The sequence below is a fragment of the Phaenicophaeus curvirostris genome, chromosome Z (genome assembly GCF_032191515.1).
Source record: "Phaenicophaeus curvirostris isolate KB17595 chromosome Z, BPBGC_Pcur_1.0, whole genome shotgun sequence".
Taxonomy (NCBI): Eukaryota; Metazoa; Chordata; class Aves; order Cuculiformes; family Cuculidae; genus Phaenicophaeus; species Phaenicophaeus curvirostris.
In genome coordinates, this window is record NC_091431.1 from 73687524 (window position 1) to 73706444 (window position 18921).

The window sequence follows — 18921 nt, forward strand, 5'->3', positions numbered from 1 at the left end:
TTGTTATCACTCTAAGACTAAGGAAGAAAACACCAACAACAGAAAAGAAGATCAGGTTTTCACATGAACTAGAGAAATTTGTTCACACAAGCACACCAACACCTTCACATCATCTTAACACTGATAGGACTTACTATCTTGACTGCTATTTTGTCAAGGGGGCAGAAAAGCTGTGCAGATTTGCTTCAAGAGCTACACCAAGTTATCCAAAACAAAATTACAGCAGTAAGAAATGGCGATGAGATCTGTGGAATTCCGTTTTCTCATAACAAATGGGCAGGAAATCAAGGCAGGAATGATGCTACAATGACTTAGGCTCTGGTTCATCACTGGTGTACCTGCTGCACTAAGGAAAATTACATAAGTAACCTTCCTTATAAATGGATGCACACTAAAAAAATAACACATCAAAATAGCCAGAAAAGCAGGACGGACAGGATATAATTAACCTCTCTAACACTGTGGGTAAAGGAAAAGGTCAATGAACAACTCCCATTCCATCCAGCTTTAAGGACATCCACAGGGGACACAACATGGAATGTGAGGTACAAAAAAAACAAAACCAAAAACCTTAAAACCTAACATTCGAGTCGCCTGTTGCTCATTTCAGGGCCAGTAGCTAGTTTCTTCCAGTTCAACAGAGCACAGGGCCAACAAGGCATCTTGATGAACAGTAAATGTCTCTGTTGCGTTTTCTAAAGCCATGCTTCTTCCAGGTCACATGCCCAAGAAATTGCATAAAAGGCAGAAATACAAATATAAGGCGGGCCTCTTCAAAGCACTTTATCCTCCTCCCTCCTCTCAAATCCTGACACACTAGCTCAGTGCTGTCAGAAAAAAATAAAGCAGCCAAACAGTTTATTTTTCTCTTGATGCCATGAGATGCTAGAGGTATACCAACTAGCAACTTCTGCTCAAGAGCAACTTTTCCATGATCCATGGAAACCAAGAAAAATTAAGATATTTATTTCTTTTCTTGTTGCCCATATGGTCTGCTCAGATGCAGGAGTCTTTACTCTCTGCTCAAAGTCAGGTGGAGAGCTGCCTGCAAACTTCTAACCTTCTAAGTGGCAAGGTCAAGCAGCACAGCTATGCCATTTGGGAATAAGAAATAAAAGGCATGCAACGCTGCTCAGCCTCACTTCAGAGCTGGTGGGGAGCTAGCCACAAGTCTTAAGCCAGAGGGACTGAAGACAGGGAATGTGCAAAAGCAGCCTATGGAAACAATGAGCTAACAGCTTTGCTGGGAAACTCACCATGAAGTTCTCTACTCTCAATGTAACACCACAGCCCCCAGCAGCTGCAGTCTCTATCTCTGAAGGAGTCTGACTGGAGATGAGATTAACCACAACACAGATTTATGCCCCTCTATCACAAGCTTTTTTTTCAAGAACAGTGACTTCCAGATGCTCTGCATCCAGTGAGGATGCCAAGTGTACAACCACCTTCACAATGGCAGCTCTGGGGTGGGGAAGAAAATCACCACTGACAAGGAAAACAAGATTATCATGTGGACCCACAAGCTCTGAGGATTTGAATGTTTGTATGTTAAGAGGGCCTTCTTGAAATGATAACTTGGAATTCCTACACTACTTTCATTTGTTACAGCGTTATATCAGATAAACGGCTTCCAATTACTGAACTATTTTGCAGTTGCTCACAGTATCATTTGAAACATAAATACAGCCCTTCCACTGGGATAGGAGTTTGTAAGTTTGAAACTCCCACAGCTGAAAATACCATGCTCATTACATGCTTCAGCAAACTAATGTTGAAGGTAAGTTATCTGTACTTCATCTGGGAATGCCACATTGGAAAACGTCTTCAGACTCTAACAAAAAGTGTGTTTAGCCTGGATGACACTGCGGTGAGACCTTGTCACAGTTTACTGCTTCCTCACAAGGGAAGGAGGAGGAGCAGGTGCTTATCTCCTCTCTCTGGTGACCAATAATGGATCTGAGGGAACAGCAGGAATATGTGCCAGGGAGGTTTAAGTTGGATATTAGGAAAAGGTTTTACATCCAGAGGGTGGTGGAGCCCAGGAACAGCTCCCAGGGAAGCAGTCACGGCACCAAGCCTGACAATATTCCAGAAACCTTTGACACACACATTCCAGAAACTCTCAGACACACGGTGTGAATGTTGGGGTTGTCCTGTACAGGGACAGGAGCTGGACTCTATGGCATTCTATGGGGGCATTCTATGATTCTACGAAAAGCTTTCCAGAGAATAAAAGACCATCACTTCCTGAAAGAAATAAAAGATCAAAACTATTTTCAGAAGCAAACCCTGGAAAAAGCTCTGGAAGTGCCCATTGAGGGAAAGAATCAGAGTTGTATAGCCAGGGATATGTTGCATCACACTGTGTAGCAGGCAGCCATGAAGCAAGAATGTTCACCAGCTCATCCTAACAGATAAATCACCGTCTGTCCTCCACTCTCACCACACCATGCTTATGAAAACAGTTGATGAAGTAACTCCTTGCTAATGCTTAAACTACCACTGAAATGCTCCAGCTATAGAGATGGATGATTAGCATGGTCTTCCAGACTGGAAGCAACATCAAGGTGCTAAATACCCTTCTTTTACTTACAAGTTACTTAAAGAACCTAACACTTTCATCTCAATTTAATTTCATACCACATGCAGTAACTTTTTCTTTTTCTCTGATTTGTATTAGTAATATATTTTTCACTGTGAGGGTGGTTGAGGCACTGGCACAAGTTGCTCAGGGAAGCCATGGATGCTACAACCCTGGAGGTGTTTGAGGCCCGGTTGGATGGGGCTTGGAGTAACCTGATCCAGTGGGAGGTGTCCCTGCCCATGGCAGGGCGGGTGGAACTGTTAAGAGTTTTAAGGTGCTTTCCAACCCAAACCATTCTGTGAGTCTATGATCATGCAGTGAGCGACAACGACCCAGATAAATGCTCTCTATCATCTTCAACAGACCTGAACAGAATCAGAAGTATCAAAGCATAAAGTACCTTTATAGGAAGACAGATCCATCACAATACTGGCTGATCTAGCCTCAATAAATAGTTTTGCTAACAGCAAACACCAATCTCATAGAAGATGATGCTTTTGAAAGACATATACAGAGCTTGGCTTTCACATTTCAGGACTAGCACCAAACAGACAGTAAAAAATGGCCTTTATCTCATGTTCCTTAACCACCATGAGTCACAGTAGCTGTGGTGAAAGCTTTTCCCACAAGATAAAAGGTACAGCTACCAAGGGCTAAGTTGAATAATTTCTCTCAAGCAGTCCTCCATCCTTAAGTGGGTGAGGAGCTGATGCTACTGGATGAGCGGGCTGTTTTGTAAGTGATGGACAGCTGAAAAAGGGATGTGACATTTCAATTGACCTGAAAGAAGTGGGTATTTGGGGTAATGAGAAGGAGGGCTTAGCTCTGCAAGACATTTATTTTGTCCATGTTCCTTGATAAATATGCTAACTTAGCAAAATAATTAGTCTTTGAACAGTTACAGTATCTTTTAACACCTTATTTCAAACTGAAGCTGCTCTTGGCCAGCTTCCCCTATGAGCCACACAAGAAACCAGGAGGACAAGTGTACATAGGACATATAATCACAGAACGGCTTGGGTTGGAAGGGACTTTAAAGCCCATCCTGTTCCAACCCTCCTGCCAGCAGCAGAGGTTTCCCCACCAGATCAGGGGCTCCAAGCCCCATCCAACCTGGCCTTGAACATCTCCAGAGCTGGGGCAGCCACCACTGCTCTGGGCAACTTGGGCCAGGGCCTCCCCACCCTCAGTGTGAAGAATTTCTTCCTAATGTCCAATCTAAACCTTCCCCCTCCAACTCAGAGCCATTCCCCCTCATCCTATCACTACAGACCCCTGCAGAAAGCCTCCTTTACAGCTTTCCTGGAGCCCTTTTCAATAATGGAAGTTGCTCTAAGGTCTCCCTAGAGCCTTTTCTTCTTCAAGCTAAAAAACCCCAACTCTCTCAGCCTCTCCTCATAACAAAGGTGCTCCAGCCCTTGGATCCATGTTTGGTAAATATGTAAATACAAGAATGATTTCCTTCACTCACAGCAATGCCTGTATTTTATGAGAAATATTAAAGAAAATTCACAACTGTCAAGAAAGCTCTAAAAAGCTCTAAGAAAGCAGTATTTCATTTTTAAATATAACAGCATGTTTGCTGATATATTATACTGCCTTATGTGCTTAGCAAAGGCAAAATCAAGCAAGCAACTTAGTAGCAAAGGTGCCTCACTACAGGCCTCCCCTTAGGCCCCAAAAAGAACATGGAACCCTGTATTGTATACTATTGGCAGAAAATCACGGAATCACAGAATGGCTTGGATTGGTAGGGACCAGGAAGACCACCCAGTCCAACCACCCTGCAGTGAGCAGGGACACCTTCAAAAATGTGATCAGGCTACTCAGAGCCCCATCCAACCTGACCTGGAATGTTTCCAGATCTGGAGTCGCCACCAACTCTCTGGGCAGCCTGGGCCAGTGTTTCACCACCATCAGCAAGAAAATCTGAGTATGCAGGGGACACCCTTACAATAAGAATCAAAACTTCTTTCCTAAGCTTCGCTGCCTAGATCAAGGTAGAAAAAACGGGTTAAGATCATAGACAAGTCCTGCAGTCTTCATATCTTGCTCAAGACCCATATCCAGAATGCACATCTGCAGTGCAGGCAATGCCCACAGGCACTCTTGCCTCACATGCAAATTGCTTCACAGTAAACGTGCTTTCCCAGGACATCCAACAATTTCTACTCCTACCTCCACCTAACAGGAGACAACCCTGATCTACTACTACCCACCCTCTGCTGAGGTGCAGCTGCCCTGTTCTCTCCCTGCCCTACTATAGTCAAGATGACTTTCAATGGCTTGCTGAACATTAGCATTTAAGAAAGGGTTACACAGCTTCTCCATCACCAGGAAAGCTGTTTAAATCTTTCTCGGAATGTCTGCTGTTACTGGCCAAGATGCTGGAGGGCTCCCACATGATGAGCAAATGTGCTGACACTGGGCTCCAATAAAAATGTCCTCCTATCATTGAACAGACCAATACAGCATTTTTAACATGACCACACCAATGCAGATTGTAAGAGGACCAAATACATCAAGTATGAAGCCTTCTGTTCTCCTACTTCATCTTCGTGGAGATGCAGAGGGGACAATAAAACATTGATTTCTGGTAACTAAGTACGATAAGGTTAAGTCATCAGCATGTAAGACTAGTACACAGCACAAACACAGCATCAGACATTCAATATTTAAATACAAAGAAACTAAAAATGTACTTACATTACTAGCTTTGTGGAATTCATCAGAATGGATACACTAAATTGGCCATTAAGCTTATAGTCAAGTTCTTTCTATCATAACGGAAGCGGAAATTTATTACAGAAAAATAGTAATGAACTATCACCAAGCTTTAGTGATAGGAGGCTGCAGTGCTGTAGGCTTACAAAAACACTTTAAAGTTCAGAAGGTGTTTCTGGAAAATCACAGAATCGTTGAACGGTTTGGGTGGGAAGGGACCTCAAAGCCCACCCAGCTCCAACGCCCCTGCCACAGGCAGGGACACTTCCCACTGGATTTGGCTGTTCAAAGGTTCATCCAACCTGGCCTTCAACACTTCCAGGGATGGGGAAGCCACAACTTCACTAAGCAACCAGTGCCAGTGCCTCACCACCCTCACAGTAAAAAATTTTCTTCCTTATATCTAAACTAAATCTCCCCTCTTTCAGCTTAAAATCATTAATCCTTGCCCTATCACTTGCAAAATGTCTCTCCCCAGGTTTCCTGTAGGCCTCCTTTAGGTTCCTGAAGGGTGCTACAAGGTCTGCCTGGAGCCCTTTCTTCTCCAGGTTGAACAATCCCAACTCTGTCTTTCTTCAGAGGAGAAGTGTTGCAGTTCGGCGTTGATGAAATTAACCCTTCAGTTACCTATTAGAAAGACATTTGCAACTGAACACCTGAGTGTTAAAACACCATTTTGAACACAGCATTCCATGTTACCTTGGTTGAAAGCTGCTCTTTGCAGGAGTTAAAATTATTTCAAATATCAAAGGAACCTGACCTGAAGCCTCCCACAAAAGTAAGAGGAAGTGAAGACCAAGTCTGCATTTAACTTACCAATTCTACTGAACAGAAACTTTGAATTTCTGCATTTAAGCAAAATTCAAGAGCTTGCTTCTCATGCATCAGGATTCTCCCTGACATATCCTAAGCATTCAAAGAAATGGTCAGTTTACCCACAAATACAGGCAAAGGCTCCAAATGAATCATTTCAATACTTGACCCTACTGAAACTTGCTTGCACATTTTGGAATAAAAAAAAAAACCCACAATTTGAGGGGATCTTTCCTGAAAAAACGCTGAAGTCAGATTACCATGCAGCACTTGTCCAAGGGGATTTCCCCAATCTCATTGTTCTTCTGCCAGTTTTGAAACATAGGCAGCGAGATGTGAACTTATTCCAGCTCCTAATTGTTCTCTTGTATCCTGCTGGTCTGCTTCAAACAATGCAGTGTGACTGAAGCCAACGAAAGCTATGTGTGATGATACTACAAAACTGTACACTCTGAATTTGAGAAGCTTTCTGCAAACCAACGCTGCAACGAAGTCAGAGGAAGTGAACAGAAACAAGTAGTAAACAAAACACGGGAAATCACTTTTATTAAATTAGCAGGTGTAGATTACAAGCAGGATTAAATCAGTAGGGAACCCATTAACTACCTATTTGTGTTCAAAGCTGCAGCAGTAAAAGAAATGCAGTATGTTGTTTATGCTATAAATTCTTCCCAGACTAACAGCCTGAGCCACGCAATTGGAAGTTTTTCCTGTAAAATAGCTCTGGTTGTCATAAAACATTCACACAAGCAAAAACAGCACTCAGGTGTTCTGTTGTAGCACCAAGAACATTAACTTGGCTGACTTCTACAAAACAAGAATATAATGAGGAGAGGAATCCTCACCACACCAAACAGTTGATGATATAAAGATACTAATTACTAATTTGCAAGCCATGGAATAGTTTAGCATTGACTTGGGCTGACTAAAGATCCAATTCCTTTACTGAAGAAAAATAAGTACTATTTATGAGATGATGTGAGGCTCAACATTGGCAATAAAGCACAAAACGTATTTTTCTTGAGTGATTAACATGTCTTCTTAATAGTAGCATGAAGTGTTTGATACAAACATTCTTCCTCATTAGAGCTTTGCACCAGGATCCACTAGGCAGGTAAGTTGCTAGAGTAATCACCAGCGGCTATTTTTCATTTGCTTAAGATTCAGCAGCCTCAGCATCATTTGTTAACATGCCAAATAACTAATGGCACACGAAATCAAGCAAGCCTTAACACTCATTTTTGATTCTGACTCATCCTACTTCTTACCACTGAGGCAGTCCTAATGAGGAGCAAGAGTAACTTAAACAACTTTCACAAATTCCACCAACTCATCACCCCCAAATTCGCTTTCCGCATCACTGATACTCCAATGGGAACAATGCCTTAAACTCACACTCCCTAGCCAAATAATACAGCTTGTTCCAGTGAGATTAAGAGGTGGCATTTTCACATGCCTTACAAAAATCCATCTTGATATATAGACTGCAAAATGACAGCAAATTAAAAACTCATGAGGTTAGCTGGGAAAAAGGGGCTGAGCCAAGGCCAGAATCCATACTCCCTGACCCTTTATCCAGTGCCTCAATTAGCATGCAACACAGTCCCCAAAATTCAACAATTTTTTTCCTCCTGCCTGGAAAGGAAGCTCCTTTGAACTACGCAGCATTTTGCTATTGGCTAAGTATCTTGCACACTCTTATTTTTACATGATGACCTACCTCGAATGATGCGCCAATACTTTCTGCTTGGCACACCAACTCCGTAATGAATTATGTGGGTAAGTCACATGGCTTCCTGAATTGCACACGCTTTAAACCTGGCAGCCCTGAGGTTCTTTATTCTCAAAACTTCCTTTTTCAGGATGACGTCAAGATTATAAGATGGTATAACCTGAACTATGTCTAAACTGAAGGTTAACCTTAGTTATAGCGGTGATCCAGTTCCTGGTCCTTCTGTTCATATCAAAGTACACTGAGGCTACGAATCAAACAGGAGAAAGCAAACAAATTTTAACTTTAGGCTGCAATATGGAAGTGCTAAGGGTTAAGGAAAGAGGGAATCATAGAATCACAGAATGGTTTGTGTCATAAGGGACATTAAAAGATCTTCCAGTTCCAAACCCCCTGCCATGGGCAGCGACACCTCCTGCCAGACAAGACCACTCAAGGCCCAATCCAACCCGGCCCTGAACACCTCCAGCAATGGGGCAACCACGGCGTCTCCAGTCAACCTCTGCCAGGGCCTCACTACCCTCATTGTGAAGAATTTTTTCCTATGTCTAATCTAAATCTTCCTTCTTCCAACTTAAAAGTCATTCCAACTCATCCTGTAACTTCATGCCCTTGTAAAAAGACCCTCCTCAGATTTACTCTAGCCCTTTAGGTACTGGAAGGGTGCTCAAATGTCTTCCTGAACCCTTCTGTCCTCCAGACTGAACAACCCTAACTCTCTCAGCCTGTCCTCATAGCAGAGGTGCTCCAGCCCTCAGATGACCTTCATGGGCTCCTCTGGACCCAATTCCATACTGGAATGACAGTATTAAACTTCCTGACTTCTTTCTCTTCAATATTCGCTGTAGTCTGTCACATCCCATCTGCGATAGCACCTCTCAACAAACAGGACCTCGAGACAGCACTGGCCAGTTCACAAAGTATTTATAGTAAGAAATGCTTAAAGCTCCAATGTTTTCACAATCAAGTGTCAAATAGGCATTTATTTAAAGTCAGTTTCTGATGACAAGTTGTTGCGGCTCAATCTGGACTCGAGGAGTGGGTGCTCTCCCTCATTCCTTCCTCCCCACCCTGGGGTAAATTTAGAGACTCCCCTCAGTTAAGGTAAAAAATTACACCACCATTTATCTAAAAGGTATTTGTTCTCACAGGCAAAAATCTTGGGAATAGGAAAAGTGTCAGGTTATAAAACCATCCACAGGAACAACGAGGAGGCCCCCTCTTCTAGAGTATTATTTACAGGTTTTTTTCAGCCTGCACAGTGCTTCTTCTAAGAAAGTTCTGAACTGAGTTCGGGGGGTGGGTGTATCTTCAAAGGGGGCTCTTTGTGAAATGAGTGCAGCTGGGCTGCTTGCAAGAGTGAGATATGGTGTTGAAGGATACTGCAGCTGCTACAGTCTCAACTGTTATTATAAGGCAGCCAAAAAGATTCAGCCACACAAGCACAACAGAAGTTGTACAGTTACCCAGTTGTACAGACACTTAAAAATATGTATTTCAGTAATATCAATGCTTAACAAGCTATTTCTATCTACACGGTTAGCTTGTCTAAACAGACTTACTTTTCTCTGCTCCGCTTAAAGGAAACTGAGAAGTTTGTGAGTGACCACCAGTTATCTCACAGAGAACTCAAAGCTGAACATGACATTAACTTCTATTTCCCATTTTTGTCCACATAGCATCTGAAGTTCTTCTGCAGCCTAGAGTCTGAATATGTTGTTTTACACATATGTAATTAGGGCCAGCGTAATTTCGTCTATAACCACACCATCCCAAACATTTACAAACTTGGAAGAGCTGGAGCCACTTATCTCTGGGCAGGAGATGGAAAACCAGGTGCCATCTTCTGCCATCCCAGCTCTAAGAAAGGCTCCAAGGAAACCAGTGCTATCTTTCAGGGCACTCCTGAATATGGACCCTTTGAAAGCTGTCAACACACTATGGAAAGAAACTCCCACCACAGGTCAGAAGACATTGCAAAATGTCAGAAAAGCATTCCTAAAGCCAACTGCTTCGCACTCGCCTCTTTCAGCAACAATACACTGTTCCTCTTGCAGGATCTTCCCTTGGCATTTAAAGGCAGTGCAGGTGGACTCTATCCACCTGGCAAGGAGCCGTCTGGCTGTATTCTAGGCTTGAAATTAGGGCTGCACAACACCATTTACTAAAAGCAAGTCAGAAAGCTAAACAGCAAGCTGTCGGAGGAGTTATGTATACACAGGGCCAGCTCTAAGGTGAAGAGATGCCACTCAAAGCCACTGCAAAGAACATCATCATTCTGTCCTTACCACCCTGCCAAAGTCAGAGCCCGGAGTGACACACTTTGCACCAAGAACTTGCTCCTCTCTTTTACAGAAAACACAGCAACAACACTCAAGTCCCACCATAATAACAGGACTGAAAAGAGCAAGGGTAATTTGATCCTCCTGCTACACTGTTCCAGTGAACGCATCCAAAGCCTTCACAGCATCAGATATTGCAAGGCGGATCATTGATTTTAAGGCTAATCTTGGCCAACGCTCCCCAAAATCTCAGCAATCTCTCGCCACACTTCCAGGAAAGATCTCTTTGGATTTGTTTTAAAGCATTATTTTTATTGAAATTCCAACAAGAGAAAAGGAGAGTGGGCTCTGCTTCATCCTCAACAATCCTGTCATGAAAAAAAGGAGCTGGCTTATCAACAAACAATTTACAAGCGCTCCCTTCCTGTAATCTCAGCAATAAAAATGGTGCTTTAGTGTATTCTGGTGTACTACACTTATTTTAGAAAGCTTAAGATGTTCAACTGTAGCCTTCAAACATTTATAGAACCAATTTACAGCTAAGGGAATGCATCCAGACTGAAATACGGTATACGTGGTTTGAGGACTTTCTTTATACATAGCAGTTCTCAACTTGCAAGCTATAATTAAGAATCAATGTCCATCCCCAACCTGAAGAGTGAATTATCCCAGCTCTGCAACAAACTATAGACAGTGTCAAGGTCTGTTTCTGGGAAACAGACTTCACCTCTGTCGGGAGAGCAATGTTATTTTAGGATCTGCTGTGCCAATCCAACTGCCTGATGTTGTCCTCTTCGCTAACTCACTCATAGCTTAGCAGCACATCTTGGGAAGTCTCCTAAAACAGAAGAATCTCCCTACCCCAGTGTAACTGTTGAAATCATCCATCTCCTATGGCTTTAACCTAAGAAGGAAAAAAGGAATTTCTGTACTGCTCTCCTCTGAAGTAACCTATTTTGGAGAAAGATCTTAAAACTTGAAAATGATCTATTCTAGAAGCCACATTCGCTTGACAGCTCTGCTCTATGGGTGATCAAAAGCATGCCTAAAACTAGGCTACTGCATGCACCTAAGTGATCATTTTCCTGACAAATATTCCCAAGGAAGTAAAGAAACCACACTAACTGGTAGGACAGGTTATATTCAAAAAATACTGTGCCCCTTACACGTAAATTAGAAATTACTTTTCTTCAAATAACTAAGTAGAAAGGGATCAAAATGTTATTATATTAGAATCATAGAATCACCAGGTTGGAAAAGACCCACCGGATCATCGAGTCCAACCATTCCTATCAATCACTATGTCATTGGTTTAAAGTATTTGCTTGCTCCCAAACAGCAGTTCCAGGCCAGTTCTGCCATCTTTAAACAGGTCTTTTCTTTGCCCAGCTTACTTCTGCTGTTAACTCCCTGTTGAAACTCTGATCAGCTCTACTAAGTTCCATATATGGAGGCTCGTACTAACCAGAAGGGTGCCAGCCTTTACAAAACAGTTCTAACATGTGCCTTAAGCTATGCCTAGGCTGCTGATCTTATCTATAACGTTACCCCTCTGCAGGGAATGAAGAAAGGGCTGCAAGACAAGTAAGTGCAGGAAGGATAAAGGAATTCATAGTTTCTTTAGAGAATTTTGATCATGTCAAATGGTGAAGAAATTTTTCCTTATGTCTAATCTGAACCTGGCCTGGTGCAACCTGAGGCTCTTTCCTCTTGTCCCATAACCTGTCACTTGGGAGAAGAGACCAATACCCACCTTGCCCACAGCCTCCTTTCAGGGAGTTGCAGACAGTGATTAGGTCTACCCTCAGCCTCCTTTTCTCCAGGATGAACAACTCCAGGTCCCTCAGCCTCTAGTGAGGCTTGTTCTACAGCCTCTTGGATTTAAATCAAGATGTACTGAATTTATTCAATGGATGCTGTAACCAAGTATAAGAAAAGATGTCAAGTGCCACCATTATTAGTCACTTTAACATCCAGAGTGGCATTTTAGATTCAGAAGTCATGTGGAAAAGAGACTTCTGGATATGTAGATTCTTGCTTCCCAAAAAATACCCAAAAACACTTTGGTTTCCAGAAGCAGTCAATACATGCTACTACATTTTTGCTTTAAGGAAAAAATATTAATAAGGTATTCTGAACACAACGCTTAAATACCATCACTATATCTCCCCAGGAGAACATTGAGGCAATTGATTCCATGACAGCAGTTTAAAAAGTCATCAGCATTCACTACTGGCTGAAGTGAAAGATAAGCCACAGATATGGCTTTAAAATATTACTACTTCATCCAAAGAAGCTCAAAGAAAACCAGTAGTAGTGAAGCTGATCAGTAAGTAGTTCCCAATTTCAGTGCCAACCAATCGTTTAGCTTGCAGCTCTCTGCTTTGCATTTCCAATACTACCCCACAATCTTCATATTCCAAAAACCATGAACACATTGCAGGGTTTCTTCTTTGCCTGTGGACAGTGAAAAAATATAGAACTCATCTCCTCTGAAGAAGTGAGGTGCTTCATAAGTCTAATTGTTGACTGTAAACTCTGCAAATCGGCTACACTCTTCAATAAACAATGGCAGAATATGAGCTTTTCTCAGTTACTCAAGTCAGAATTTGGCAGCTGCAGAAAATAAAGCAAAAACATGCTTCTGAAAACCTGCAAGCATAGCACAGGGATGCCATCTATCCTAACGCTAAGCAAGAAGTACAGAGGGCACAGACAAGACTAAATTTTTACATACATATTGAATTGCTAAGCAAGAAAAAAAAAATTTCAGATAATACCTTCTAAAATTCTAAAGGCACAACAAGCTGGAAAGCGAGGGTTTGAAAGCCTTCTCTCTGCGCTGGAAGCAACTACTGCATTTTGCCTAAGACTCTTAAGCACCTGCACAGCACTAGCACCCCAGCAAACAATCTCAGAATTGGGATTTAAAGATCCTAAAATCTTGCTTCAGTCGCTGATCAGCCAGATTAGTGTTCATCAACATCCAACATCACTTTGCTTTAGCACTGCAGTATCCTCTAATAAAATTTACCTCCTGTGCAGAAGCTCAGGACTTTAATGGGAGCCCAGCTCCCATTAAAACCAAGAATCAAGCATTACATACTGTTCCATGCAGTATCAAAAGCCAGTTTGTGTAACCACTGTAATTTAACTATTAAGGTCAATAGATACTTTATCCATTCAAGAAGAAAGTTTAACTTATCAAATCAGAAAGTTATTTGATGCTGCATGAAATGCTTCTACAGTACAAAGATGAGTACACAAGCATCTGGAAAGATGATAAAAACGACATATACTGTTCCACACGCATCTTTTAGCTGCCTGCTTCCTCTCAACTACAGTCTTTGTCAGGTCATGTGTGAGAACTAATCCACTATGCAAAGCTAAAATGAATGAAAGCTAGAGATGCTGAGACTGATTTGAGACATCTCTCCTTCATCCTCCCGCACACTGCTCCAGGGAGACCTTACAGCAGCCTTCCAGTACCTGAAGGTGGATACAAGAAAGCTGGGGAGGGACTTTTTACAAGGGGATGGACTGATAGGACCAGGGGGAATAGCTTTAAATTGGAAGGGGAAAGAATAAGACATTAGGAAGAAGTTCTTCACAATGAGGGTGGTGAAGCACAGGTTGCCCAGAGAAGCTGTGGATGCCCCATCCCTGGAAGGGTTCAAGAACGAGATCCCTGGAAGGGCTGGACAGGGCTTTGAGCAGCCTGGTCTGGTAGGAGGTACCCCTGCCCATGGCAGGGGGTTGGAACTGGATGGGGTTTAAGGTCTCTTCCAACTCAAACCACTCTGTAATTCTATGATATACTGGAAGAAGAAACAAAAGGTGCACCTATACATTGAGCGACCTCCTATGCCTTGGTTTAGTGCTGGATTGTACAGACCATGTCTGTAGTAGAACAGGGAAACTGTCAGCAAGGAGGTGTGACATAGCAGTGCTCTGCGAGTTTAACAATGGGTAAGCAAAAGCAAGGGGCAAGACGGAATCTTCTGGAGAAGCGTGAATGGGTTACGACATGCAGCAAATGGGGACTGCAGTTGTACCTGGGGAGCACTCCATACAGCTGGTCATCTCCATTACTGCTCATCTTTCATAAAGTATAAGGACCTATCACAGTTGTCGCATTACCCAAATGTTGGCATTGAACCAGAATCCAACATATGATATGGATGTATCCACAACGTAATGTAACATGTTCCCAAATCCGCCCCAAGTAAACTCCATTATCAGTTGTACATTATGAAATATTTTACAAAAGCAGCTGTATTTTGTTAAGCCTTATTATAAGAAGCAAGAAGAAAGCATGAGTCTTATCTATACTCTTAAACTGAAAAAGCACACAACTGATCACACCAAAATAGGGGACACAAACTAGTGATTTGTCTTTGCCTGCTCTTCAGTGACATCACCGAGATGACTTTTTAAATAATGACAACAGACTACGAATGTGGCAGGTGACTATTCACTACATGACATGGTTTCGTTTGTTAAAAAGGCTTGGATTTCAGCTACCACTAGTTACAATGTACTTATTTCAACAGAACAATCTGTGCTAATAAGGAAAAAGCCACTCCATTAGAAGAACAGTTACATGAACGGACAGTCATGCTCGCTCTTCCTCACTGACTGCTTCTTGTTCTCCATCTGTGTGAAAATTGAAAGAGAGCAGAAATATTGGACCTTAAACTCTACTGAATTCATTATGTGTTTTCAAAAAGTGAACCTGTGTGCCAACATTTAGTTTTGGGATACAGGGATTACGCGATTAGAATCCTACTGGCTTGCTGGAAGGATTCAGCAAGATAACTACAAATTACTTAGAAGGCTAGTGTCAAAAAGACCTCAGTACTTATTTAGCCTCTGCTCTAGATTACTGACCCACTTACGAAGGGCTAAGCACCCCCACTGGGCGGTGCAAACACCCACTCCATCTGTTTGCTTCTGCTTTCTCAGAACCGCTATTAGTCTGTGTAAGAAGTTCTGTTAATTACCGTAGGAGCAGCTTTCGCATCGTACACACAGTACCAGCCTCATTTAGTATGAAGTCACCTTGACAAACAGCATAGAAACAGAACAATCCTAACCACATCAGAATCATCAGTGACATAGAGTGAGTATAGACAGGTGTAATGTTATTCAATTTTTGACCAAGCTGCTCTGTTTTGAGAAAAACTTGCAGGTGTTTAGTTGCTTTACTAATGATGAAAAACTGTCTGTATCAAACTCTCTGGAAAACTCCAAGGGGACCAGAAATCTGTAAAACCACAACTGAAACTTCTGCTGTAGGAATTATCAACAGCTGCAAACAGAAGCATCACACAACCCTTGTCCATAACTACACTGAGATAAACAGCATTACTAATTCAATCTAAAGCTAGTTAAAAAAATAATCCCACCCACAACCTAACACAAAAACCCTCCCCACATGAAGAACGTTCAGAAAGTTAGCCCAGTTGTCACATCAGAACTGCATCAACAGCTTAGCACCTCAAGCTTCCTGCTGACTAACAAGGAAAAGAAGGTTCAGGTTCAGCATTTTAATATTTCTCCCTCTTGATCTGCAGATCTTAAGACATTCATTAAAGTGGATCTCAAGCAGTGGTTTCATTGACTTACTAAACCCAAGAACAAGAATCTCCAGAAGTCATTACAGTACTGAGCTGACATTTGTCCTTTCTTGGGAACCCAGACTACTGCTGCCAAAGTGAAATAACATCAACAGTCCAAAAGCCAACTATGAAACTCAAGAATTCCATATAGCACTGCTGGCAACCCTGATATCATCTCACCCCTTAATACCAAGGCCATTTCTCAGTTTAATTTTAAACCTTGCATAAGAGCCAAAACGATCTGAAGACCGCTCCAGCTATCAGCTTACTTCCAAGGTAGTCAAGAAAAGTGAAAACTAAGGTCCAGTCCTTTTTAGAGCTGATAGCCAAGAGCAGTACATCACTTCCCAGCAAGAACTGCTGGTCACAACGCAGAGGCCACGCAGAGTGTAACTGAGCATCATATTCTGTTTTGAAGAACTACTTACTAAGCCTAATTTAACTCAAAAGGCCATGAAAACATGAGGAGATCTCAAATACCGACAATCAGTAGATGAGAAAAACAATGACAGACAGGAATACTGTTTGTATCTCTGAACATCATAAAATTTTAATTTAGACAATTATTTCTCTGAAGTAGCTATGTTCACTGCCCCTGTGCCCCAGCAGGAGAGTTCCAGGAAGTCTCTCTAAAAGCTGTAAAAGTCAAACTGCATTTTTTAGGAAGTTAATAGCATATTTAGCTTCTGTCACACAAAACACCTTCCAATAAAGCATTTTGCCTTTGTCATGGTAAAGATTTGTTACGTATGCGGAGTCACGATAAAGATGTGCTAAACAGAGTCATCTCATGTCAAGTCAAGAAATATACATCCCCTATGGGTTCCAGTCTTTGTCTACTGATACACACTAAGAGAAGGAAGCCCTATGATTTTGTTACTGATTGTTTTCCATCTTGTAAAAGGAAGAAAGCAGAAGGGAAACCTGGAGAATTTTGGGACTGCTCTAAGGGAGAAAATACAAGCAAAGGGCAGCATTAGACACCAGCTGTGAAAAAACAGAAAAGAATTGATGCAGTCATTCATTCAGGATAGTACTCATTCACAGCACACTCATTTTCCCAGAAAGCTGTGTCAAATCTAGAAGTGAATGCTAAAACCATTATCAAATAACAGCTACAACACATTTGATATAAGGAAACCATCACTGACACCAGCCAAATATAGTCTGGGCTACGATAAACAAAGTTTAAAAGTAGTTGGGATGAATATACGAATTTGGAAACTAAGGTTATAGAACAGATCCAGTTTCACTCCCCTAGAAATTATTTTAAGAGTTGATGGGCTAAATGCCCAGAATATACCTGCGCCATCAGATCCTCTCACTTTTCATAGAAAAACACACCTGTGAAGTGATTTGAAATTTGTCGCACATAATTAGCTTACGTATGCACCTTAGTGGGATTTCTGTACAACATGAATTGAGAACAGTCTGCATTATACTTACAAACAGAACCCCTGCCTCTCACACAGCAGTTGCTATGAATTAAGTTGAGAAAGTCAAAGGGGTAGAATGCAAGTTGTTCATCTAAATGTATATACATAGCAGGAGCAGAAGAGGAGTCCTGGAAATACTCAAAGTTATTAAATAAAAAGGACTTTCATTAACCAATAGCAAATAATAATTACTAGTAAATAAACTAGTCTTCAGACAAGCTGCCTCCAACGATAAAAGTTTCCCTTCAAAAAGGACAATGGATGCAGCTTGTGCAACTTAAAACTACCATATAAAACTGAAAATAATTAGATAACTGAAGTGTTGACCAAGGAAAAACTACTTTTTTTTTTTTTTTCCAAAGGGGAAGGTTCAAGTATGCCCTCCTACTCATAGATAGGGCTACTAAATAAAAGCACAAGGCAGTGCTGCAAACTAAGAGCTGCGCTGGGCACCACCAGAATACAAATAAATTGGAACCTACGTAGTAATGAAAATTGAAATGTAAAGTTATTATTAGAAACTGTGACTTTACAAAGCATGTGATTCAGTTGTAAGCAAAGCATTGCATAAAATCCAAAACACATTTTAAAGGGTTTTTAGGCACTCAAAAGCATGCAACTGATTTTTTAGTCACTTGTTCAGTTATTTGTCTTTTCTTAAGTGGCTGTAGCAATTTCAAATAGAACAGCACTTACCTTGGTATCGTCACACATTTCGTATTGCAATTCTGAGTGGTAATTGCCTTCTCAAGCTCATCCAGCTGCCCCGTTTTCTTCAGCTTCTTGACCAAGCTTTTCACTGCTTTTTCACACCACTTTTCCTCCTGACCATTCTGCTCACCACCGCCAGCCCCTCCAGTGCCACTGGCAGATTTTTTCCACCCCAGAAGTCTCTTCACAACTGGTGGAGTGAACGGCAATATGGAAGACATGACTTTCACCAGACAGAACACTCAGCAAGCAATAAATTAAGAGATTCCCGTCTGATCCCTAAAAATACAAACCAGAACAGACACATTAGCACAGAGTTTTCACATGAAACAAATACCTTGCATAGGATCTTTCATTACCACATGCCATAGGATGCTGCATCCCAAAATAAGTCAGGTAACTGTGAGAAGTAGTTTGCATCACAGTCAAGTGCTTCATCACTGAAATTAAAATGCAAGTTTGCTGCAGACTCTTCAACAGTTAGCACAGACTAAGGTTACTGTTGGATTATACATTCAATTTTTCCTCATCTTTCCTGGCCAAGGTCAACTCCAGAGAATACAGAAGTTAACTTAAATCTAGCTTTGCATCTAGGCTGGCTCGTTTTAGTAATTCATTAAAATTTTCCACAAGCGATTGACAAACTGCATACACATATAACCATGTTCTTCCCATCTCCAAGATAATTTAGCAAGAAAAATTGCATTTGGAATGTCATTTAATCATTACAGCTTGACAGAGTTCTTCCAACAGCCAACCATTTCAGAAGCCTTTTCTCATTTTGTTAGTCGTGTTTCAAATACATACCAGTTTTTGTTCCACTGGGGACACCAATTTGAAATCTACTCCTAAGTTTGATAATAAGCTTATAACCATCTTTCAATCTAGAGTTCAATGGCCAATAGTTAATCAATCTTCTCATCTGGCAGTGTTTAAAATCAAGCCTTTCAAAATTCATTAAAGGATACTTAAAATCTTATTTTGCAGACACTGAGTAGTTTGTTTTTAATTCTGTTTG

At 41.5% G+C, this 18921-nt stretch overlaps 1 protein-coding gene across 2 annotated transcripts in view; it reads right to left on the reverse strand.

Annotated features, from left to right (window-relative positions):
* SMAD2 (SMAD family member 2) overlaps positions 1-18182 on the reverse strand; it is a 44547-nt gene extending 26365 nt beyond the window's left edge. For both annotated transcript variants that reach the window (XM_069881010.1, XM_069881009.1), the window contains exon 1: positions 17889-18182. In XM_069881010.1, the coding sequence (XP_069737111.1) occupies positions 17889-18124 (236 nt within the window). In that variant the 5' untranslated portion in view covers positions 18125-18182. The remainder of the gene's footprint in view (positions 1-17888) is intronic.
* Between the last annotated feature and the right edge of the window lie 739 nt (positions 18183-18921).